The sequence below is a fragment of the Hypanus sabinus genome, chromosome 10, assembly GCF_030144855.1.
Source record: "Hypanus sabinus isolate sHypSab1 chromosome 10, sHypSab1.hap1, whole genome shotgun sequence".
In the NCBI taxonomy this organism is placed as follows: domain Eukaryota; kingdom Metazoa; phylum Chordata; class Chondrichthyes; order Myliobatiformes; family Dasyatidae; genus Hypanus; species Hypanus sabinus.
The window spans coordinates 20,392,905-20,419,353 of record NC_082715.1 but is presented as its reverse complement, the minus strand read 5'-3'; the positions used below and the strand labels follow the sequence as shown (position 1 = coordinate 20,419,353).

At 44.0% G+C, this 26,449-nt stretch overlaps 1 protein-coding gene across 1 annotated transcript in view; it reads right to left on the bottom strand.

The window, feature by feature from the left end:
- The window catches only part of LOC132400486 (synaptotagmin-like protein 1), a 223,361-nt gene that overhangs the window by 39,880 nt on the left and 157,032 nt on the right, over positions 1-26,449 (bottom strand). The window contains exons 7-9 of the mRNA XM_059981477.1: positions 8,883-8,977; positions 8,239-8,358; positions 1,433-1,608 (exon numbers count right to left, since the gene is read on the bottom strand). Of these exons, the coding sequence (XP_059837460.1) occupies positions 1,433-1,608; positions 8,239-8,358; positions 8,883-8,977 (391 nt within the window). The remainder of the gene's footprint in view (positions 1-1,432; positions 1,609-8,238; positions 8,359-8,882; positions 8,978-26,449) is intronic.

Genomic DNA, 26,449 nt, shown 5'->3' with positions numbered 1-26,449 from the left:
GACTTTGTCATTCTTCAGTACAGAAATGTAAAGGAGAACAAAATGATTGTTACTCCGGATCTGATACAGCATAAAGTAAACAAGCATAAAGAACACAATTAAAAACTCAATAAATATACACTAAATATGTAAGATTAACTTACGTACATAGACTGATTGTATGTGCATAAAGTGGCACTAGGTACAGGAGTATTCTGACCATCATTCTGTATATGGCACTTCTAAACCCTGTCCGACAATATTCCAAATCCCTGGTTCTCTTTACATAGAAATATAAAGAATATAAAAATGGGAGCAGGAATTGGCCTTCTGGCCCATCGAGCCTGCTCCGCCATTCAATATCGTGGCTGATTTGGCCATGGACTCATCTCCAGCTACCTGCCTTTTCCCTATAACCCTTAATATGCCTACTATGCAAAAATCTATCCACCCTTGTCTTAAATATATTTACTGAGGTAGCCTCCACTGTTGCATTGGGCAGAGAGTTCCACGGATTCACCACCCTCTGGGAAAGCAGTTCCTCCTCAATTCAGTCCTAAATCTACTCCCAAATATGGAGGCTATGTCCCCTGGTTCTAGACTCACCTACCAGAGGAATCAACTTTCCTGCCTCTATCTTATCTAACCTTTGCATAATTTTATATGTTTCTATAGGATCTCCTCTCATTCTTCTGAATTCCAGCAAATACAGTCCCAGATTATTCAATCTCTCCTCATAGTCTAATGCTCTCATCTCTGGAATCAACCTCCTATGCACCACCTCCAAAGTCAGTATATCCTTTTTCAAGTAAGGAAACCAGAATTGCATGCAGTTCTCCAGATATGGCCTCACCAGTACCCTGTAAAGTTGCAACACAACCTCCCTGCTCTTAAATTCAATCCCTCTAGTAATGAAGGCCAACATTCCATTTGCCTTCTTGATAGCCTGCTGCACCTGCAAACCAACCCTTGTTGGTGAACCCATGTGAACACTCCTAAGTTTCTCTGCACAGCAGCATGCTGCAATTTTTACCATTAAAATAATAATCTGCTCTTCCATTTTTCCTTCCAAGGTGGATGACCTCGCATTTACCAACATCGTACTCCATCTGCCAGACCCTTGCCCACTCACTTAACCCATCTATATCTCTCAGCAGACTCTCCTTATCTTCTGCACAATTTGCTTTTCCACACAACTTAGTATCATCAACAAACTTAAATACACTACACTCAGTACCCTCTTCCAGATCGTCTCCTCTTTGCTTCCCAGAATTGGAGGAAAATCCTTTCTTTGCAGAAAAAAGGAGGAACTGATGTATTGCACAATTATAATCTACTGACTTATCAAAGGCCTTGTTTTTGCTTTTATTCTTTAGTGATACCAGTTTTAATTCATACATTAAAATACTTATTTCTGTTCAGTTTTGAAACAGGAAGTAATGAGTTTGCTTACGGGTCAGAGGTATATTTTCTCTTGCTCACAGCAGCCAGTCCTTGGCACTGCTGTACATAGATTTGGAATTCTTTTTTTGCCTCTTCATACTGTAGTCTGAATTGTATAGCACCCTGAACTTCAACGTTTCCAAAATCTCCAGGGTCGCTGTACAGACTCTGCAAACTGCCACTCAACTGCAATAACACATGAGGGAGAAAGCAAGGTTATTCCATACATAAATTCCAGAAATGCCATCAACAAGATGCACAAAACAGAAAGTAATTCAGTAAATCTAAAATGTTTATAAAAGGAACCCAGTAAATCCAAATTTATAAAATAATCCAATTTCAACCTATTAAAATCAGAATGATCAACAGTTTGATCCATTTTTAAACGTTTACCACAGTTATGGTGAATAACTGTGGTATTCATGATGAATTTATGACAGAATGATGAAGCAGGAAGGCAACAGGGATCAGCAAGCCTAGAATGGACTCTACAGGCAGGCTTGTCACACAACCAAATCCTGCAAATGTAAGAAATCTAAAAATATATTGAGGTCACTAGAACTGCATAGTTAGCATTTATTCCCAAATAGTTTCAAATTTTGATCGCAAAGCTTTGATTTATGGAGTAGGTTTTTAATAGCTTGAAGAGCCATAGTAATGTAGCAGTTAGCAAGGAGCAATTACAACTCAAGCCATTCTGGTGTTTGGAGTTCAATTCCAGGCCATTCTGTAAGAAGTCTCTTTTAAGTACTCTCTGTGGAATGTGTGGGTCTTCTCCGGGTGCCCTAGTTTCCCCTCACAGTTGAAAAACATTCCGGGTAAGATAATTGGTCATTGTAAGTTGTCCCGTGATTAGGTTAGGATTAATTGGGGTTGTGGAGTTGCTGGGGCAGTGTGGCCCAAGGGCTGGAAGGGACTATCCCATGCTCTATCACTAAAAAAATAACTAAGAGACAATCGCTGGCACTTTGTTGTAGAGCCACCCACTCCTTTCCCTCTAGCTGTGTGTTTCTCCAGGTAAAGTACATCTCATGACAGAATTTTCAATAGGTTAAATTTCCATTCCAATCTTCACCATCAGAGGCCTCACTGCATCACTGATCTGTCTGGATTAAATAGCCAGAAATGTACCTTGCATGGAGAAGGGCGAGAAATGAAAAGATGAACACAAAACGCTGAAGGAACTCAGATCCTGATGATATGTCTTGGCTCAAAAAGTTGATGTTTATTCTGCTCCGTAGGTGTTGTCTGACCTCCTGTGTCCCTCCAACATTTAATGGGTGTTGCTTTGGATCTCCTGCATCTGCAGACTTATGATATGCAGAATCTGTTGTGTTTTTGAAAAGGTGACTTTGCAGAAATACGTTAAAGGTGTGATTAGAGTGCCTAAGAATGGAATGTATATAATTCCATGAAGGTCAGAGCAGGGAGGAGATAAAATCAAAAATTTCATGAGGGATAGAGGTGTGTTTATTAAAATTCTGTTGCCAGTGAGACAGTGATACCAGGTGATGGCAGTGAGGCAGTGATGTGTAAGGGAAAATCCTTTAGCCATCTTTATCAGAATCCTAAATCATTGCAGGGAAAATATTTTGATTCATTGGTCTCTTTTTGCTTTGTTCCAAATGTTAAACTCAACCACTGCAAAAATGTCATTTCAGTGATTTTGTTTTCTCCTATAATCCAGCCAATGTAGTACTGGGTACAATTGCTGTTCTGATCATGGAAAATGCATTTCTGACTGTAATCCTACAGTAACAATTTCTCCATGTCAAACACTGATTCTCAAATTCCAATATGCTCCAAGCATTTTTAAGTTTTAGATTTCTTGCACTTGCAGGTTTTTTGGCTTATCTGATGTATTAAAAATTTTGAAATATCCAGTTTCATTTACCCTACCACTGCGATAGCAATGCAAACCAATTTTCTTTTACATCAACCTTCAAAGGTTGCCATGTAATTTCAATGTTCGTCATCATCCTCATTGGCGCGAGTTAACTCCTTCTTTCATTGAGGCTTCTGTTAGTGTAACTTACTCCAAGAAGTCTTTACTATCCATGCGAACCAAAATTACTGTGTACTGTAAATGTGATAATGTGGCAATATCAGTGTGGTCAAATATCCAAACTTTTGGAAAATATGCCTAGTTGCCTTAACAACATTCACATTTATATAAATGTCCCTCCGACCTTTGAACAAAAGGGGATAACTTCACTCAACTTCAATACCTCACCATTGAAATGTTCCCACAAGCATCGACTTTCTTTCAAGGAATCATGTTTTCAAAATTTGTTACTCATGCATTTATATCTTTGTTTCTTCATTTTGCACATGTACAGTTTGTTGTCTTCACAGAAACATAGAAGAACTACAGCACAATACAGACACTTTGGCCCACAAAGCTGTGCTGAATATGTACTTACCTTAGAAATTACCTAGGGTTACCCATAGCCCTCTGTTTTACTGAGTTCCATGTACCTGTCCAGGAGTCTCTTAAAAGACCCTATTGTATCTGCCTCCATCACCATCACTGGCAGCCCATTCCACACACTCACCATTCTGTGGAAACTGGCATAGCATATATGGAAGGAAGGGAAACGAGCAGTAGTGTCATGGAACATATAGAGATTAAAGTTGAGGAGGTGCTTGCTGCCTTACAGTGATTAAAGGTAGATAAATCCTCCTGGCCTGACATGGTATTTCCTTGGACCTTGAGAGAGACTAGTGTAGAAATTGCAGGGGGCCTGGCAGAAATATTTAAAATGCCCTTAGCCATAGGTGCAGTGCCAGAGGATTGGAAGGTAGCTCATGTTGTTCCATTGTTTAAAAAAGGCTCCAAAAGTAAACCAGGTTAATACAGGCTGGTGAGCCTGACATCAGTAGTAGGTAAATTATTGGAAGGTGTTCTGAGAGATCGGATATACAAGAATCTGGACAGCCAAGGGCTGATTAAGTATAGTTGGCATGGCTTTGTGCGTGGTAGATCCTGTTTAATAAATCTTGTAGAGTTTTTCGAGGGGGTTACCAAGAAAGTAGAAGAAAGAAATGCTGTGGATGTTGTATACATGGACTTTAGTAAGGCATTTGACAAAGGCCCACATGGGAGGTTAGTTCAGAAGGTTCAGACACTAAGTATCCATGGAGAGGTTGTAAACTGGATTCAAAATTGGCTGTGTGGGAGAAGACAGAGAGTGGTAGTGGATGATTACTTCTCAGACTGGAGGCCTGTGACTAGTGGTGTGCCTCAGGGATCTGTGCTGGGACCATTGCTGTTTGTTGTCTGTATCAATGACCTAGATTATACTGTGGTAAATTGGATCAGCAAGTTTGCTAATGACACTAAGATTGGAGGCATTGTGGATAGTGAGGTAAGCTTTCAAAGCTTGCAGAGGGATCTGGACCAACTGGAAAAAATGGGCCAGAAAATGGCAGGTGGAATTTAATGCAGAAAAGTGTGAGGTGTTGCATTTTGGAAGGACCAATCAAGGTAGGATATACACAGTAAATGGTAGGCACTGAGGAGTGCAGAGGAACAAAGGGATCTGGGAGTTCAGATACATAATTCCCTGAAAGTGGCATCACAGGTAGACAGGGTTGTAAAGAAGGCTTTTGGCATTCTGGCATTCATAAATCAAAGTATTGAGTATAGGAGTTGGGATGTTATAGTGAGGTTGTATAAGACATTGGTGAGGCCAAATTTGGAGTATTGTGTGCAGTTCTGGTCACCTAACTACAGGAAGGATATTAGTAAGATTGAAAGAGTGCAGAGAAGATTTACTAGGATGTTGCTGGGTCTTCAGGAGTTGAGTTACAGGGAAAGATTGAACAGATTAGGACTTTATTTCTTGGAGCGTAGAAGAATTAGGGGGGATTTGATAGAGGTTTACAAAATTATGAGGGATATAGACAGAGTAAATGTGAGTAGGCTCTTTCCACTCGTATTTATCTCTCCTAATCTAAGTGGAAAGAGCCTACTCACATTTACAGGGTAAGTCTTATTATTAATACTATATTCTGCCATCATATTTGACCTAACTAAATGAACCACTTCACACTTAACTGGGTTGAGCTCCATATGCCACTTCCCAGGCCAGTTTTACATCCCATCAATGTCCCACGTTAACCTCTGACAACCCTCCACACTATCCACAACACCCCCAAACTTTGTGTCATCAGCAAATTTACTAACCCATCCGTCCACTTCCTCATCCAGGTCATTTATAAAAATCACAAAGAGAAGGGGTCCCAGAACAGATCCCTGAGGCACACCACTGGTCACCAACCTCTGTGCAGAATATGCCCTGTCTACAACCACTCTTTGCCTTCTGTGGGCAAGCCAGTTCTGGATCCTCGGAGCAATGTCCCCTTGGATCCCATGCCTCCTTACTTTCTCAATAAGCCTTGTATGGGACACCTCATCAAATGCCATTCTAAAATCCATATACACTACATCTACAGCTCTATCCTCATCAATGTGTTTAGTCACATCCTCAAAAAATTCGATCGGGCTCGTAAGGCACGGCCTGCCTTTGACAAAGCCATGCTGGCTATCCCTAATCATATTATGCCTCTCCAAATGTTCATGAATCCTGCCTCTCAGGATCTTTTCTATCAACTTACCAACCACTGAATTCAGACTCACTGGTCTATAGTTTCCTGGACTAACTCTGCTCCCTTTCTTGTAGAATTCCTTGGGGTTTTGTTTAATCCAGTTTGCCAAGGCCTTCTCATGGCCCCTTCTGGATATCCTAATTGCATTCTCCATTCCTTCCTGCTAGAATTATAATCTTCTAGATCGCTATCATTAGCTAATTTTTTGAACCTTTTGTAAGCTTTTCTTTTCTTCTTGACTAGATTTTCAATAGCCTTCATACACCATGGTTCCTGTACTCTACCATCCTTCCCCTGTCTCATTGGAACATACCTATGCAGAATGCCAAGGAAATACCCCCGAACATTTGCCACATTTCTGCCATACATTTCCCTGAGAATATCTGTTCCCAATTTCTGCTTCCTAGTTCCTGCTTGATAGCTTCATATTTCCCATTACTCCAATTAAATGTTTTCCTCACTTGTCTGATCCTATCCCTCTCCAATGCTATGGTAAAGGAGATAGAATTGTGATCACTATCTCCAAAATGCTCTCCCACTGAGAGACCTGACACCTGACCAGATTAACTTGCCAATACTAGATCAAGTACAGCCTTTCCTCTAATAGGCTTATCTACATATTGTGTCAGGAAACCTTCCTGAACGCACCTAACAAACTCCACCCCATCTAAACTCCTTGCTCTAGGGAGATGCCAATCAATATTGAGGAAATTAAATTTTCCCACCATGACAACCCTGTTATTATTACACCTTTCCAGAATCTGTCTCCCTTTCTGCTTCTCAATGCCCCTGTTACTATTGGATGGTCTATAAGAAACACCCAGTAGAGTTATTGACCCCTTCCTGTTCCACCCACAGAGACTCAGTAGACAATCCCTCCATGACTTCCTCCCTTTCTGCAGCCATGACACTATCTCTGATTAGCAGAGCCACACCCACCTCTTTTCCCTCCCTCCCTGTCCTTTCTGAAACACCTAAAGCCTGGCACTCTAAGTAACCATTCCTGCCTCTGAGCCATCCAAGTCTCTCTATGGCCACAACATCATATCTCCAAGTACTGATCCACACTCTGAGCTCATCTGCTTTGTTCATGATGCTTCTTGCATTAAAATAGACACATCTCAAACCATCAGTCTGAGCACATCCGTTCTCTATCACCTGCCTGTCCTCCCTCTCACACTGTCTCCAAGCTTTCTCTATTTGCGAGCCAACCGCCCCTTCCTCCATCTTCAGTTCAGTTCCCACCCCTCAGCAATTCTAGTTTAAACTCTCCCCAATAGCCTTAGCAAATCTCCCTGCCAGAATATTGGTCCCCCTGGGATTCAAGTGCCATCCGTCCTTTTTGTACAGGCCACGCCTACCCCAAAAGAGGTCCAACAATCCCGAAATCCGAATCCCTGCCCCCTGCTCCAATCCCACAGCCACACACTTATCCTCCACATTCTATTCCTATTCTCACTGTCTCGTGGCACAGGCGGTAATCCCAAGATTGCTACCTTTGAGGTCCTGCTTCTCAACTTCTTTCCTAACTCCCTGCAGTCTGTTTACAGGACCTCCTCCCTTTTCCTACCTATGTCATTGGTACCAACATGTACCACGACCTCTGGCTGTTCACCTTCCCACTTCAGGATATCATGGACGTGATCAGAAACATCTTGGACCCTGGCACCTGGGAGGCAAACTACCATCCTTGTTTCTTTCCTTCATCCACAGAATCGTCTGTCTGACCCCCTAACTATAGAGTCCCCTGTTACTGCTGCCTTCTTCCTTTCCCTGCCCTCCTAAGCCACAGGGCCAGACTCTGTGCCAGAGGCACGGCCACTGTTGCTTCCCCCAAGTAGGCTATTCCCCCCACCAGTACTCAAACAGGAGTACTTATTGTCAAGGCATTCTGGTTGAATACCCTAGCTGGATGATCTTTCACTGCTTCTGCTATAGTTACTATTTCATAGACTTGTTGAGTATGCCCACAAGAAAACAAATCTCAGGGTTGTTTATGGTGATATATACAGTTTGATAGTAAATTTACGTTGAACTTTGAACTTTAAGAAACGTCGACTGTTTATTAATTTCCAGAGAAGCTGCCTGACCTGCTGAGCTCCTTCAACAACTTGCGTGTGTTGCACCTGCAGAATTTCTTGTGTTTGTTTAAATTTATACTCACAATGCTGCATAATCACCCTGATGAACTGGGATCCAACTCACCTTGGAAGAACTCAGATTTGAGCCAATTTGCACATCTGTCTGCTTCAGTATGTCTGATCCAAAGCTGGACTCAGATGTTAAGTCGTCAAAGTAATCGTACTCTTCACTTTGTGGGTCATTCTGGCAAGTACAAATGTGCAAGCTTAATGTATTTCCCGTAAACAAAGTGAGAGGATTTGTTCACACAATATTAACCTCTCCTCTTCCAGTGAAGACAAGGGATATGAACAACACAGAGAATTAAAAAAAGAGAACAACCTTTTTTTGAGAAAAATCTCTAGTTGATTCACATTAACTGAGCAATTTGATTGTTGAACTCAAATCTTTATTGAGCAGTTCTATATTCCCAGAGTTAATATGTATTTAGTATTTTATAATGCTATAATTGCTTTCTATATTAAAAGGCAATATAGAAGAACATAAGTTTACAAGATATAGGAAAAGAATTAGGCCACTTCATCATGGCTGGTCCATTTCCCTCTCAGCCCCAATTTCCTGCCTTCTCTCCATATCCCTTCATGCCCTGACTAATCAAGTATCTATCAACTTCTGCCTTAAATATACCCCATGATGTGGCCTCCACAGCCACCTGTGACAACAAATATGGTTCATAATCTTATAAAATTGTCACCCCAAAAACTTACCGATGTCATGTTGGGAACTGCGGACCCAGTGGGATTTGGTAGTGGGGCGGGCTTGTTGATGTTGACACTGAAGTCTGATGGATCATATTCAGGCACTGAAATTAAGAGCAGAATTTTCAATATTCAACCATATACTAAAATGTCCTTCCGTGAATATTAAAACAGAAAATGTTGATAATGGAAAGCTTCCATTGTATGTCCAATTCAGCCTCATATAATATTTCACACTAAGATCCCTCAGTTGTCTAATTATATCCAAGAACTTCTTATGAGGAGAGTTGGAGCACTCTAGGGCTTTTCTCTTTCGAGCAAAGGAGAATGAGAGGTGACTTCATTGAGGTGTATAAGATGCTAAGAGACATAGTGGATCCCAGGATGGAAATGGCTTATACCATGGAGCATAATTTTAACATGACTGGAGGAAAATATAGGGGTGATGTTAGAGAGAGAACAGTCTCAAACAGAGAGTGGTGAGTGCTTGGAACGCACAGCCTGGTTTGGTGGCAGAGGCATTAGAAGTTACATTAGGGGCATTTAAGATACTCTTAGATAGACACATGGATCATAGAAAAATTGAGTGCTATGTAGGAAGGAAGAGTGAGATTTATACCCTTGTTCCCTTGTTGTTCTGGTTTCTCATTCTTCACATAAGGCTGCATAGATAAACCACAATATATGAATTTTCAGTCTAAGCACACATTAAAGTAAGGACAAGGATATTAACGTTCTTGATTAACAATCACCTTCCCCTCAGCTGAAAGCATTAATGATCTGTTCTGTCAAAGCCTGAGGATACGTAATCAGACAGATCAATCCTTGCCCTCGTGCAACTACAGTCGACACAAAATTTAACTTCATATAATATATGTAGTTCATCATAAATCTTAAAATATGTTTATTATTTAGTGTTGCGTTTGTTATGTTATGATTGTACTGCTCCTGGGAAATGCTGTCTCATTCTGCCCTGATGTATGGTTAGAATGACAATAAAATTTTTGAATCTTGAATATAAAAGGTGGCTCTGGAAGTTCTGTATCCCTGTGATAATAGTGGCTGTGTGGCATGGTAGCACTATTTTCTAAGCAGATATTAAGCTGCACGTTGCTGCCAAGAAAAGAAAGCTTGAGCTCATGTCCTGCCAATCAAAGAGGAGCACCATTCTTTGCTATACAGCACTTGCATATGTAGCTATTGTTAATGGTGACAGGTAGGTTCTTCCATAGCTCTCCAGGACCAACCTGTACTTTTTAAAAATTGCATTAGTGATTTAACTTACTTGTAAAGACAAAACAAGGAAAGGAATAAAGATGTTCTACTTTATTAATGCGCAAAAAACTAATACTGTTTCTGAATGGTTTGCTATTTGCATATCCATTTCAGAAAAGCTTAACCTGATTGATGCCTTTCCCTTATTTTTATTAGATTCAAAATGAATACAACCAAGGCCGATGAGATTACCAAACAGAAGTATTTCACTGAAACTTGTTGGAAATTCTAAGAGCAAGTTTCTCTCCCAATTCCCAGTCACCCTTAGTTGAAAATATATCAATCCACAGGGTTCTGGAAACATTTTCCCAACAATAGCACGGGAGTGTCCTCATCAGTAGGACCGCGGTAGCTCATGAAAGTCGCTCATCATTATCAGCTGAAGGTCAATAACTGATGGCCTTGCCAGTGATCACCTGATCCCAAAATAATTAATTTAAAAAATGCAAAGTCGATCATCATGTTTAATTTATCACATTGTCCTGTGTATGGACAGTATGAGAATCAGGTTTATTATCACTGACAAATATTGGGAAAAATATTGTTTTGCAGCAGCAGTAAAGTGCAATATATTAAAAAACAATAAATTACAATGAATATATATATACACACACACACACACACACACACACACACACACAACCATGATTATTCTTGGCAAATTTTTCTACTGAAGTGGTTTGCTATTGACCGAGGTTTTGGTGCCTAGCTCCTTTATTTTATCTGGCAGTTATTTTGAGTACAGTTTTTTGGAGTACTGTGGGGAAAATTAGACCAAGTTGACCTACTTGCAATGGTCGCTGGGCACCGCTGGGTTACTCATTATTTCCATGATATACCGTATTGTGCAAGTTGAGGCTCCAGAATGATCAACCCCATTGGGAGAAGATGTGCTGGCCCTGTGAGCCTTCTCTGTCTTGCATCAAAATTCTGGCTGATCTTCATCAACATATTCCTTCTCCCATATTCCTTGATCCCCTTCATATCCAGAAAACAACCAACCTGTTTGAAAGTACTTGATGACTAGGACTCTACAGCTCTCCAAGTTAGAAAATTCTAGAACTTCGCTATGATGAAAAGTACTCTTGATTCTTTACTCAGTAGCTTACTCCTTATTCAGAGAAATTGACCACTAGTTGCAGACACCTCATCCAACTGAAAATATCCCTTGTGAGTCCACTCAATTGAGCGCTGTAAGTTTGCTGTAAGTTTACTGTAAGTTTTAATGAATTCCCCTTTCAAACTCTATCAACCACAAGCCAGATCTATTGGCATTGGTTGTATTATGGTCGCACATGAAAGAGTGATGCCATTTTTTTTTTGTTTCGTGCACCATCCAGACAGATAGTGCTATGCCTAATTACATGGAGAAGTCAAAGGAGACCAGGATCCAAGTGAAATGAGAGCAGACTGAAAAATAATCAAGATCAGAATGCAAAAATCTGTTCAATCTCTCCTTGTATGACAATCCGAGGACAGAGCCTAGTAAAGCTAGTCAGCACTCCTTCTATGAGCAGGGATTTTTATGCCATGGACTCTTACCATTAACCAAGAGGTCTGTGGACCCCAGGCTGAGAACCCCTGCTCTATGAGATCTCATGGTATAGACTATGAGATCTAAAATATGTCATTTTAGGTAGAGACAGAAACTATATTCAACAACATCGATGATGTATCCCACCATTCTTATACAGTATAATTGCAGTGAGAGATCTTTATTCCGGTACTCAAGTTCTCTGTAACACAAGCCAAATTATCTTTTTCCTTCTTAATTGCTTGTAACAGCTGCATGTTAACTTTCATTGGCATCTAAGTCCCTTCAAGAACAATTTTTGAAATACCCTGCTTCTCTGAGCAAAACACACAAAATGCTGGGGCAACTCAGAAAGCCAGGCAGCACCTATGGAGGGCAATAAACATGATGTTTTGGGCTGAGACCCTTCATCAGGATTGGAAAGGAAGCCAGAATAAGAAGGTGGGGGAGTAGGAAGGAGTACAAGCTGGCAGGTGATGGGTGAGATCAGCTGAGGGTGGGTGGGTAGGAGAAGAGATAAAAATCAGCTTTATTTGTCACATGTATATCAAAACATGTAGCGAAGTGTGACATTTGTGCTGGATAGCCTACAAGCGTCCAAAGTTCTAAGCTCAAAGTAAATGTATTATCAAAGTACATATAGGTGGCATCCGTTAGTCTCGCGAGACCATGCCTGGAAAGTCTGCTGGAGTCTCTTCTCCAGGGCATAGGCCTGGGCAGGGTTGTATGGAAGACTGGCAGTTGCCCATGCTGCAAGTCTCCCCTCTCCACACCACCGATGTTGTTCAAGGGAGGGGAAAGGGCCAATACGGCTTGGCACCGGTGTCGTCACAGGAGTTGCCAGAACGAGGTTGAAGACAACGTCAGACTGCCATAGGGACTCCAGCTCCGGATTTGTCCTCAGGGTTTCACTCCCGAAGGCTTTCCCATGAGCGTCCCCACTACCACCCCTCGGCTTGACAGCCTTGGAACCCAAGCACATATATGTCATCATAAGCAACACTGAGATTTGTTTTCTTGCAGGCATACATAGCAAATCCAAGAAACTGTGCAAATATGAAAGAGAAAAAAATAAAAATAAATAAATAATCAATAACTGTTGAGAACATGAGATAATGAGTCCTTGAAAGTGAGTCCTTAGGTTGCAAGAACAGTTCTGTGATAGGCGAAGTGAAGATGTCCCCACTGGATCAAGAGCCAGATGGTTGAGAGTAGTAACTGTCCTGAACCTGGAGTTTGGGTCCTGAAGCTCCTGGCTCTTCTTCCTGATGGCAGCAGCAAGAAGAAAACATGACCTGGGTGTTGGGGTCCCTGATGATGAATGATGCTTTCCTGTGATAATGCACCATATAGATGTGTTCATTGGTGGGGATGGTTTTACCTGTGATGGACTGAGTTGAATCCACTCCTTTTTATCCATTCAAGGACATTGGTGTTTCTATACCAGCCCATGATGCAACCAGTCAGTATACTCTCCACCATACACCTATAGAAGTTTGTCAAAGTTTTAGGTATTATGCCAAATCTTTGCCAACTTCTAATGAAGTAGAGGCACTGCCATGCCCAGGACAGATCCTCTGAAATTGCAAGTGTCACCATATTTGCTATGCCAACATAGCATGCCCACAACTTACTAACCTTAACCCATACATTTTTGGAATGTGGGAGGAAACCAGAGCACTTGGAGGAAACCCACACAGTCTGAGGGAGTACAAACAAACTTACTACAGATGAACCCCAATCTTATAGCTGGTGTTCTAATAGCATTATGCTACCAACACGACCCTTCACCTGCCAGCTTATTCTAGTCACATCCTTCATCTACTTACTCTGGATTCTACCTCTTTCCTTTCCAGTCACGATGAAGATTATCAACCCGAAACATCAACTATTTATTCCCTCCATAGTGCCCCCTGACCAGCTGAGTTCCTCCAGCATTTTTTGCGTTGCCCTGGATTTCAAACATCTCTCATGTGTATGCCTTGCTTTTCTGTTTTGTTTTCCAAAGAGAGGACTTCACATTTTTGCACATTATTCTTCATTTGCCTTGTCTGGCCCACTCAGTTAGCCTGTCTGTATCTTTAGGGCCTCTTTACACCCTCCTTCTAACTGACAATCCTGTTTGGTTTTGTACTTTTAACAGACTTCAAAATATAACATTCATTCTCAGGTGGAACATTGATATTGATTGTGAATAGCTGGACTGCAATCACTAATGTATGTGATACATCTCACGTCGCACAATGTTATCTCCATTGTTTGTTCTCTGTTTCTTATTCTGTCTGCTACTTTCAGTCCCACCATACTAACCTTGCTCTAAGTGGCTGAGCCCTATATAAATTTAGGCACATGGATGAAGGAGAAATCTAGGGCTATGTGGGGTGGAAAGATTACATTGATCTTGGAATACAGGTGCCCCTCACTTTACCAATATTCACTTTACGCAACTTCGCTTTTACAAAAGACCTACATTAGTAACCTGTTTTCGCACTACAAGGAGGATTTTCGCTTTTACGAAAATTTGTCCCATATAAATTAATAGTTCTTCGCTTTACGCCATTTCAGCTTAAGAAAGGTTTCATAGGAATGCTCTGCCTTTGTAAAGGGGGGGGGGGAACACCTGTATTAAAATGTCAGCACAATATCTTTGGTCGAAGTGCCAGTACTGTTTTCTCTGTGTTCTATGTACTTAAAGGCTCTGATCCGGTTTAAGACCGTAAGACATAGGAGCAGAATTAAGCCATTTGGCCCATCAAGTCTGCTGCTCCATTTTGTCATGGCTGATCCATTTTTCCTCTCAGCCCCAATCTCCTCCCTGTATCCCTTCTTGCCCTGACCAATCAAGAATCTATCAAGTTCTGCCCTAAATATACATAAATACTTGGCCTCCACAGCTGCCTGAAGCAATGAATTCCATAGATTCACCACTCTCTGGCTATAGAAATTCCTCCTTATCTCTGTTCTAAAAGGATGCCCTTCGATTCTGAGGATGTGTCCAAAACCGGTAGAGCACAAAGCATATTTTTAGCCCCAAGACAGCCGAATAGTCATTCATTTGGTATTGATGTTTGCAGTAGTGTGCTCAAAATGGTTGTTGTAACACGTCTAGTGTGGTAATGTAGTGGGTAGTGCTTGTCACTCTCACTTTCAGCTTCTACTATTGGCTTATCAGTCTCACAAACAGGAGAGTTGAACGTGTAAGTCTCTCCCTGCCTGTCCAACAGCAAGCCTCATGTAACGCTTCCTTGCTGGCGAAACATGGAAACCGCACTCCTTTCGGACTCAGGCCGAACTACAGAGGATGGGGAGGAAATCTGGCCCCTGCACGTGTAGCATGCAGGCCCACCAGCATGTTCATGCACCAGTTGCTCATAAACCAGATTTTCAGCTACCGGTAAGTAGCCCCATTGCCTTGTGGGCAGCCTCAGTAGAGAAGAAGGCTGCGGGACCAAACCCAGACAGCAAATCTTGAGTGGAGCCTCTAAGGCGGCTGGACATCATTGAGCATCCTTCTGGCAGCTCCTGCAGCCAATCTGGTACCAAACATATTGGTTCATAAGCTTTTATTTGGATTACACTGGTGAGGCTGACAGGGGGATCTTAATCACTGGGCATCTTAGGATCTCTATATCTTCCGCCCAGGCTTGAGATAATGATCATCATCACCCATTGTCCTTCAAGACAGATAGATGCCAACCACCACCACCAGCGTGCTCAAGATCAAAATGCTATCTAGGGCATTAGTTATAGATACAAGAAAATCCTTAGGCAACAGCAGCCATGTTTACTATGCCACCATCTTTGTTATGTATACTGCACATGTTTTAAATCAAACTCAACTCTGGTGGCGTAGTGGCATCAGCACTGGACTTTGGGGCAGAAGGTCCCGAGTTCAAATCCAGCCAGCTCCCGTGCAGGCTTTCCATCTGTGCTTCATGTAGTGTTGAGCTAGCAAAAAAGAAACTGCCTGCTACAGAAACATCAGCAGCAAAAAAGCTGATGGCCTATGCTCTCTCATGAGTTGAAAGGCAATTTTCTTCTTCAGCCCTAGGATTTATCCTTCAAAGCACCACTGATAACTTTCATCCAATATTGAAGAAACTTCAGAATCAGAATCAAGTTTATTATCACCGGCATGTGTCATGAAATTTGTTAACTTAGCAGCAGCAGTTCAATGCAATACATAATATAGAAGAAGCAAAAAAAAGGTAAATCCATTAAAGTATACGTATATTGAATATATTAAGAAATCATACAACATAATATATCTTCAAAAAGCGAAGTAGTGTTCATGGGTTCAATGTCCATTTAGGAATTGGATGGCAGATGGGAAGAAGCTGTTCCTGAATTGCTGAGTGTGTGCCTTCAGGCTTCTGTACCTCCTACCTGATGATAACAGTGAGAAAAGGACATGCCCTGGGTACTGGAGGTCCTTAATAATGGATGCTGCCTTTTTGAGACACCGCTCCTTGAAGATGCCCTGGGTACTTCATAGGCTAGTACCCATGATGGAGCTGACTAAATTTACAACCCTCTGCAGCTTCTTTTGGTCCTGTTGTAGCGGTGTGCTACATGCAGTGCTGCAATAACGACACGGAGTCGGTGAGCTGCAGTTACAAAAGAGGTTTATTCAAACTTCGCGGCCTCGCTTTAAAGCCTTCCTGATCCCGCCCTCCCCAGGCGGGACTGCTGTAGGGGGCGTGTATTCACAGTCCCGTCCCACGGTTGGGCTTTTCCCCTTGCTGGTGAAGCAGGCTTGGCGCCCTCTTTGGGACTGGCCTCAATGCCGGCGCAAGCCAATTTGGGAGCCGGTTTGAGTGCGCTGGGAAGTGGGTTGCCACATAACCGCCCCCCACCCACCAGAACCCCCCCCCCCCCCCCAGTGTCCACAGTCTTGGTCGGATTCTGTTTGGGAGATCTGCCTCTGCGCCACGGTGCCTGAATCTCGACCGGCTGCGCCAAGTCCACATGGGCCGGTTGGAGTCGGTCCACCGTGAAAACCTCCTCTTTCCCCCCAACGTCCAGCACAAATGTGGACCAGTTGTTTCTGATCACCGTAAACGATCCCTCGTAGGGCCGCTGTAGCGGTGCCTGATGTCCGCCCCGTTGTACAAAAACGAACTTACAGTTTTGCAGGTCTTTGGGTACGCAGGTCGGGTTCTGCCCATGCTGCGAAGTGGGTATGGGGGCCAGGTTACCGAGCCTCTCGCGTAGTCTGTCCAGGACTGCTGCGGGTTCTTCCTCTTGCCCCCTTGGGTCTAGTATGAACTCTCCTGGGACGACCAGGGGTGCGCCGTATACCAACTCGGCCGACGAGGTGTGCAGATGCTCTTTGGGCGCCGTGCGGATTCCGAGCAGGACCCAGGGAAGCTCGTCCACCCAGTTAGGCCCTTTGAGGCGGGCCATGAGAGCTGACTTCAGGTGACGGTGGAACCCTCCACTAGCCCGTTCGACTGTGGGTGGTGCAGCTGTGTCCCCAAAAGGCTGGCCATAGCTGACCACAAGCTGGAGGTGAACTGGGCGCTTCTGTCGGAGGTAATGTGGGCCGGTATACCAAAGCCAGGTGGCAATCAGTGCCCGGGCGCAAGATTCGGAGGTGGTGTCGGTGAGCGGGACCGCCTCTGGCCATCTTGTGAACCGGTCCACGATAGTCAGGAGGTGCCGCGCTCCTCGCGACACTGGCAGGGGGCCCACGATATCCACATGAATGTGGTCGAAACGCCGGTGGGCGGGATGGAACTGTTGCGGCAGGGCTTTGGTGTGCCGCTGCACCTTGGCCGTCTGGCAGTGCATGCATGTTCCGGCCCATTCACTGACCTGCTTGCGCAGTTCATGCTAAATGAACCTGTTGGCTACCATCCGGACGATTGTCCTGATGGAGGGGTGCGCTAAGTTGTGAATGGAGTTGAAAACGTGCTGCCGCCAGGCTGCCAGAACGACGGGGCGGGGCTGGCCGGTGGTGACGTCACAGAGTAGGGTCCTCTCACCTGGGCCTACGGGGAGGTCCTGGAGCTGCAAACCGGAGACTGCAGTTCTGTAACTAGGGATCTCCTTGTCTGCTTGCTGCGCCTCCGCCAGTGCTTCATAGTCTACCCCCGGTACAGGGCTTAGATGTTAGGGCGGGAGAGGGCATCTGCCATGACATTGTCCTTTCCCGAGACATGCCGGACATCCGTCGTGTATTCGGAGATGTAGGACAGATGTCGCTGCTGGCGGGATGACCAGGGGTCGGATGCTTTTGTGAACGCAAAGTTAAGTGGTTTGTGGTCCATGAACGCGGTGAAGGGTCTACCTTCTAAGAAGTACCTGAAATGCCAGATTGCCAGGTATAGCGCCAACAGTTCCCGGTTGAAAGCACTGTATTTGAGCTCGGGTGGCCGCAGGTGTTTGCTGAAAAACGCCAGGGGTTGCCAGTGCCCCTCGATGAGTTGTTCCAGCACTCCACCGACTGCCGTGTTAGAGGCGTCCACTGTGAGGGCGGTAGGGACGTCCATTCTGGGGTGCACTAGCATTGTGGCGTTTGCCAAGGCTTCTTACATTTTAATGAAAGCGGCGGCAGACTCCTCGTCCCAGGTAATGTCCTTGCCCGGACTCGACATCAGGGTGAACAGGAGGCGCATGATTCAGGCAGCTGAAGGGAGGAAGCAGTGGTAGAAATTCACCATACCCATGAATTCCTGAAGGCCTTTGATTGTGTTGGGTCAGGGGAAATGGCGGACCGCGCCTACCTTGGCGGGCAGAGGGGTTGCCCCGTCTTTAGTAATCCTGTGGTCCAGGAAGTCGATGGTGTCTAGCCCGAACTGGTATTTGGCCGGGTTGTTTGTCAGGCCGTATTCATTCAGTCGGGCGTAGAGTTGACGGAGGTGGGACAGATGTTCTTGACGACTGCTGCTGGCTATGAGGATGTCGTCCAAATAGATGAAAGCAAAGTCCAGGTCACATCCCACCGCGTCCATCAGCCGCTGAAACATCTGTGCAGCATTCTTTAGGCCGAACAGCTTGCGGAGGAACTCAAAAAGGCCGAACGGGGTGATGAGTGCTGTTTTGGGGACGTCGTCAGGGTGCATCGGGATTTGATGGTATCCCCGGACGAGGTCTACCTTGGAGAAGATCCGTGCACAGTGCAGGTTTGCTGCAACGTCCTGAGTGTGCGGCACATGGTAGCGGTCTGGAGTTGTAGCCTCGTTCAGCCTGCGGTAGTCGTCACATGGTCTCCAGCCCCCTGTTGCTTTGGTCACCATGTGCTGGGGGGAGGCCCATGGGTTGTCGGACCGCCATATGATCCCCAATTCCTCCATCCTCTTGAACTCCTGCTTCGCCAGTCGGAGCTTGTCCGGGGAAAGCCTTCGAGCACGAGCGTGGAGGGGTGGTCCCTGGGTCGGGATGCGGTGCTGTACGCCATGCCTGGGCATGGCTGCCGTGAACTGCGGTGCCAGAACCGATGGGAAATCCGCCAGGACTCTGGTGAAGTCATTGTCGGACAGCGTGATGGAGTCGAGGTGAGGGGCTGGCAACTGGGCTGCACCCAGGGAGAACGTCTGAAAGGTCTTGGTGTGGACCTGTCTCTTCCTGGGCAGGTCAACCAGTAGGCTGTGAGCTCACAAAAAATCCGCCCCCAGGAGCGGTTGGGCTACGGCGGCCAGTGTGAAGTCCCACGTGAACTGGCTGGAGCCGAACTGTAGCCACACCGTACGGGTGCCGTGGGTCCTTATTGTGCTGCCGTTCCCGGCCCTCAGGGTGGGACCCGATGCCCTGTTGCGGGTGTCGTAACTCGTCAGAGGTAAGATGCTGATCTCGGCTCTGGTGTCAACCAAAAAGCGGCGTCCCGACTGCTTGTCCCAGACATACAGGAGATTATCCCGATGGCCAGCCACCGTAGCCATCAGCAGCAGCTGGCCCTGGAGTTTCCCAGGAACTTGCAGGGTGGGCTACAGTGGCGGGCTTCTGCACCCCACCGCTAGTGGTAGAAGCACCATTGTTCATTGGGCTCCTCACCCCTGCCTCAGGGGTTAGCGTGCTCTGTGGCTGGGCCTGGTCTGGTTTGCTGCTGGGAGCGTGGTCTGGTGATCTGTACAACAGATGCCCCACTCTCCTTCTTGGCTTTCCACAGCACGTCTGCCCGGGCTGCCACCTTCTGGGGGTCGCTGAAATCCGTGTCAGACAGCAGCAGGCGTATGTCCTCGGGCAGCTGCTCCAGGAATGCCTGCCCAAACATGAGGCAGGGCTTGTGACCTCCAGCCAGGGACAGCATCTCGTTCATCAAAGTCGACGGTGGCCTGTCCCCCAAACCATCCAGGTGCAGTAAGCGGGCAGCTGTGAGAGTCCGAAAGTCCTTATGAGCAAGGCTTTGAATTCTGTATATTTGCCATCTGCTGGGGGCAATTGTATGAACTCCTCAACCTGGGCAGCTGTCTCCTGGTTGAGGGAACTCACCACATAGTAGTAAAGTGTGGCATCTGAGGTTATCTGCTGAATATGGAATTGGGCTTCTGCCTGCTGGAACCATATATGAGGTCGCAGCGTCCAGAAGTTTGGCAGTTTTAATGAAACTGCATGAACAGATGCGGCGTCGTTCATCTCCGGTCCAAATACCGTTTGGGCCGTCGGGGTCACCAATTGTAGCGGTGTGCTACACGCAGCGCTGAAATAACGACACGGAGTCGGTGAGCTGCAGTTACAAAAGGGGTTTATTCAAACTTTGCGGCCTCGCTTTAAAGCCTTCCTGATCCCGCCCTCCCTAGGTGGGACTGCTGTAGGGGGTGAGTATTCACAGTCCCGTCCCGCGCGCGGGCTTTTCCCCTTGCTGGTGAAGCAGGCTTGGCGCCCTCTTTGGGACCGGCCTCAATGAGCCGCTTGGTGAGCCGGTTCGAGTGCACTGGAAATTGGGTCACCACACTGTATTGATTAGTTGTATAAATGCCAGGTGAAGAAAAAGTGGAGCTTGTGTTCAGAAAACAAAGAGTTAATTAATCTACATTCAGCATTTTATTAATTCTGTGTGTCTGAAGATATTTAAAATCATTTGGTCAGATACACTTAACCAATGCCTATATTTAAGGCTGTGGTTGTTAGATTCTTGATTAGCCAGGGCATGAAGGGAGACGGGTTAAGGCAGGAGATTGGGTCTGAGAAGGAAATGGATCAGCCATGATGACATGGTGGAGCAGACTCGATGGGCCATTTGGCCTAGTTCTGCTCTTATATCTTACGGGCTTCTGGTCTAATACATAAATGAATTATCAAGATGACTCCCTTTATTTGTTGAATCAGTATAATATATTAAAATAACTCATCTAATATCAATTAAATTTGGAAAAGCAATAATCCCCAACGCGTACCAAAAAAAAGAACAGCTGTTAGAATTTTTTTAATATTTCTATAAGATTTTAATGGACAAATGCAATTATCTGGAAATACAGTTACATTGGAAAGGTTGTAACACTTCAAATTTTATTGTGGATGTCATTTAAAAAAATCAGCAGAACTTCAGAATTAAATAAACTGCAAGGTTTGCAATGATAGTGCTAGCACTATTAAACTAATCCCAGTTGTAGTCATGGTTGGTGAAACATGGAAGTTAAGCATTTGTCAGCGGATGGGAGGCTTGAGAAGTAAGAATTTTAATATTTCAAGTATTTTAAAAAGAGAACATTTTAAAAGCTGCACCTCATGATTAAGGTATAGGCGAAAGGATCTGACTTGGCAAACTAATTGAAATGCCTTACTGATGCTCTAACAGGCTCTCTGGGCTTCCTCATCCATGTCTGTGTTATGGCTTTGTGATTAAGTAATTATCTTGGTGGAACTGCTGTCTACTTCCAGTATTTGCATCTTTCCATTTACTTCTTGGAAAGGTTTATATACTCCTCTGCAGCTTTAAGCTCCAGTTTATCGATACATACGGTTGGTTCTCAAAAATCTTTGCTGTTCAGGAGTTTTTTGGAATAGACATTAAATGCTGGTAATCTTAGCAGAGCCTGTATCTTGAGATATGTAAGTACAAAAATCAGACCTCTGACCTCCAACCTTTGACTTTTGTCATCACTGATGGTTCCATTACCAGGGTGTCAAACTCATTTTAGGTCACGGACCGGATTGGGCAAAATGCAGCTTCATGCGGGCCGGATCAGTCGGGCGCGTGCGAACGCAGCTTTCATTGCCTCCGTTTTTTCAGCCTGTTCTCATGTGTCTCAGTCTCTGCTATAACTACAAAGTGTTTCACTTCACAAATTCTGTTTCTTATGAAGAAGACTGCTGAGCAAGCATTATTTTTATGATTGGTATTAACTTACAATCATAGGCTTCATATCGCCGAGCCATTAATAATTAAAATAATAGATCTATCTAAAATGATCTTGCGGGCCGGATATGGCCTGCAGGCCTTGAGTTTGACACCTATGCATTAGACCATAAGACATGGGATCTGGAGTATGCCATTCAGCCCATCGAGTATGCTTCAACATTCAATCATAACTGACTTATTATTCCTCTTAACCCCATTCTCCTCGTAAACCTTGACTCCTATTAATCAGCAACCTATCAAACTCTGCTTTAAATTTACTCAAAGACTCAGCTTTCGCAGGTGCCTGTGGGCTCTAGATACAGAAATTCCTGCTCGTCCTTCTATTCTGAGGTTGTGCCTCAGTTCCTGGACTCCGCCACTATTAAAAACATTCTATTCATGTCTGATCTATTTAGACCTTTCAATATTCAGTAGGTTTCAATGGAATTCTTCCCTTCCCCTTCACTTTTTCTTCTCAACTCCAGCGAGCACAGGCCTAGAGCCATCAAACACTCTGGGCTTTCCAATATCTTTCAATAACATGCCTAGTCTGCTTGACTTGACTTCAGTCTGTGCTTCTTTGTTCTGCCTTGCCTGTTTAACTTAAAGTCTAAATCATTGTTATTTATAAGACATTAATCAAATGTCCTCAGTCTATGTTTATTAATTAAAAAGACGTAGCACTCTTTTCTATTATTCATTTAGGCATGCTGTCATTAATTACCAATCCCCAGTCCCTCTGAGAAGTTAGTTGTGGGCCTTTTTGAACTGCAGTAGTGTTTGGTATAATTAAGTGGCTTGGTAGATCACAGCAGAAGGCATTTAAAAGTCAACACAATTGCAATGGGACTGTAAGACAGGCTCAGTAAGGACAATATGTTTTTTTATTCCTTAAGAAGCTTTCATGAATTAGATTAGATCTTTCAACAGCTTTAAACTTAAAGGTCACTATTAACAGATGACAGCTCTTCAGTTGAACAACATTCAAATTCTGAAACAAGTTGACAGGATTGAGCTAATTTTCTCTCAATTAGCATAACAATTACAATGCCTCAATAATCCTCCTGTAACAAGTTTTCCTGGTGATATGAAACCATAAGGCATACGCAGGAGCAGAGTTATGCTATATGGCCCAGTTTGTCCACTCTGCCGTTCCATCTTGGCTGATTTATTTTCCCTCTCAACCCCATAGCTATGTTATAATATCCATGGTTGTGAAAGGATAACAATGGGTAAAAATTAGATGTAAAATGAGTAAAAATGGTTGACGTATGATGGACTTTATTCAGCAATGTGTGGTCAGTATGCTGGCTTATCTGCCTGAACTGAATAATAATTGACATATGAGAAATTCTCTTGAAAAGCTGTTGTTTTAGAGCACTATGTGATTGAATCACAAACAAGAGACAATCTGTAGATGCTGGAAATCCAAGCAACACACATAAAATGCTGAAGGAACCCAGCAGGCCAGACAGTATCTATAGAAGATAGTAAACAGTTAACGTTTTGGGCCAAGTTGTTAACTGGTCACTCTTTTCTATGGATGCTGCCTGGCCTGCTGAGTTCTTCCAGCATTTTGAGTGTGTTGATGTGATTGGATGTTATGTCAAATAAATTACCTCAAGACCACAAAATATAGGAGCAGAATTAGGTCTTTTGGCCCATGGAGTCTGCTCTGCCATGTCAAAATGGCTGATCCGTTTCCCTCTCACCCGAATTTCATGCCTTCTCCCTGTATCTCTCCATGCCCTGACTAATTAAGAATCTATCAACCTCTGCCTTAAATATACACAGTGACTTGGCCCACACAGCTACCCGTGACAATGAATTCCATACATTTACCTCTCTCTGGCTAAAGAAATTCTTCCTCATCATTCTAAAAGGATGTCCCTCTATTTTGAGGCAGTGTTCTCTTGTCTTAGACACCCCACAACAGGAAACATCAAAGGTCTGGTTTCTGTGCTCTGCAAATCTATGACTCACTGACATAAGAGCAAAATTTATCTGTGCATACAGAGCAGGCAAATGAGCTGGGTTTAAATCTGAAGCGACTTATTCGGAAGGATAATTTCTGCTGTATAATATCAAAGGGTTCAACATTACCTGAGGTGTTGCTTAAGGCAAAAAAAAACTTCCTCAGTAGGTTTGTTGCCGACCATAAATTGCCCCTCCATCCTTTCACTGCAGCCCCATTTCCACCAGTTATCTAATATGAGGGGGTTTAACTTTAAGATGATTGGATGAAATTATTTGGGGTGTCAGAGATAGGTTTGTTACCCACAGAGTGGTGGGTACGTGGAATGTGCTGCCTGGGATCGTGGTAAAGGCGTTAGGGGCACTTAAGTGACCTTTGCATAAGCATTGGGATGATAGAAAATGGAGGCCTACATGGGAGAGAAGGGTTAGATGATCTTAAAACTAGGTTATAAGGTGTTCGCAGCATCATGGGATGAAGAGTCTCTACTGTGGTGTAGTTTTCCATGTTCTATATATATCAAATTTTTTGTCGTCCTGGGATCTCTCTGACTCCTTACCAAGCTTCATCTTGGCTCTGCCCTTTCCCTCCACACCAAGTGTGAAGATTCAGAATGCCACCTGTTAGATTTCTTTTGCTTCCCCTGTTCCCTGCCATTACATGTGAGAGGTGGTCTTCTGTGGATAGTGCACTGAGATTCACAAGTTGTACAATGCATAGTGGTGCGTCGTCATTCCGTGAACAACTTCAGACCCACGTGAAGTACTCATTATGTTACAGTGCAGTAAGATAAAGATGTGAGTTAGGGTTGTTTTCTTGAGTTGCATGATGATTTCAGACGGTAATAACAGATTACACGTTGGTAATGAGCTATGCTCTCAATTTACGTGGGTAAAATTTCTTTAGTCCACTCAGTGCATGCCCTCTTACTCTATAAACTTAGCTAAGCCAGATGAAACTTAGTTTGAAACTCAAATATACCAATCCTGGCTTCATCCCAGAATTTCAAAGGTGGATAGAGCCCTTTCCAACTTGAAATGGGGCAAATGGCATGCATCAGGGTCCTCCAGTATTAACTCTGTAATGTGGACATGGAATGAAGAACATCCGGAGTCCATATTTCCACTCAAGGCGTGAAGGACCGCGACTTAGACAGGTGACGAAGGACATCCACAGTTGCTGAATCCCGGGATTGGATGTTTGTGCAAGTAGGAGCCCAGTATGTGGGGCTGAAGTTCGAGACCTCATCATCAGTTAGTCCAGGGGTTGATACTGTGGATCGGAGCCTGAAGATTGATCTGATATCTGGAGGCCTGCTCTGGAGTTGGAAGTGTCCATGAGGTGGATGGAAAGGAGAAAGGGAAGGAGGAAACGTGTTTGTTTTGCTGTTGTTTGTTGCTTTCTGTTTTTCTGTGCTCTGTATTGATAAGACGATAAGACACAGGAGCAGAATTAGACTACTCGGGCCAATGAATCTGCTCCTCTGTTCCATCACGACTGATTTTTTTATCCCTCTCAACCTCATTCTCCTGCTTTCTCCCCATAGCCTTTGACACCCTAATTAATCAGGAACCTATCAAACTCCTCCTTAAATATACCTAATGACTTGACTTGCACAGCTGTCTGTGGCAATGAATTCTCCAGATTTACCACTCTCTGGTTAAACAAATTTTTCCTCATCTCTGTACTAAATGGACATTATCTTCTGAGGCTGTGCCCTCTGGTCCTAAATTCCCCAGCTTAGGAAACATTCTCTCCACATCCACTCTATCTAGCTCTTTCAATATTCAAAAGGTTTTGATGACAGTCCCCATCATTCTTCTAAATTCCAGTAGGAAAAGGCCTAGAGCCATCATATGAAAAGCCCTTCATTCCCAGAATCTTTCTCGTGAACCCCGTCTGAACCCTCCCCAACATCACCACATCCTTTCTCAAATAAGGGGCCCAGTGCTGCTCACAGTGCATCAAATAAGGCCTCACCAGTGCTTTATAAAACCTCAGCATACCTCCATGCTTTTATATTATTATTCACTCAAAATGAAAGCTAACATTGCATTTGCCTTCCTCACCACTGACTCAACCTGCAAATTAACCTTTAGGAATCCTGCACAAAGAAACCCAAGTCCTTTTGCATCTTGGATTTTTGAATTTTCTCCATGTTTAGAAACAAATCCATGCCTTTATTCCTGCAACCAAAGTGCATGACTATATAATTCCTGACATAGTATTACATTTGACATTTCTTTGTCAATTTGCCTAATCTGTCCAAGTTTTCCTCCAGTTTCCCTACTTCCTTAACACTATCTGCCCCCTCCACCTATCCTCATATCGTCCACAGACCTGGCCATCAAGACACCAATTCCATCATCCAAATGATTGCCATACAACCTAAAAAGAATCAGTTCCAACACCAACCACTTCAAAACACCACTAGCCACTGGCAGCCAATCAGAAAAGGCTCTCTTTGTTCCCACTCTTTGTCTTCTGCCAACGAGCCAACGCTCTTTCAA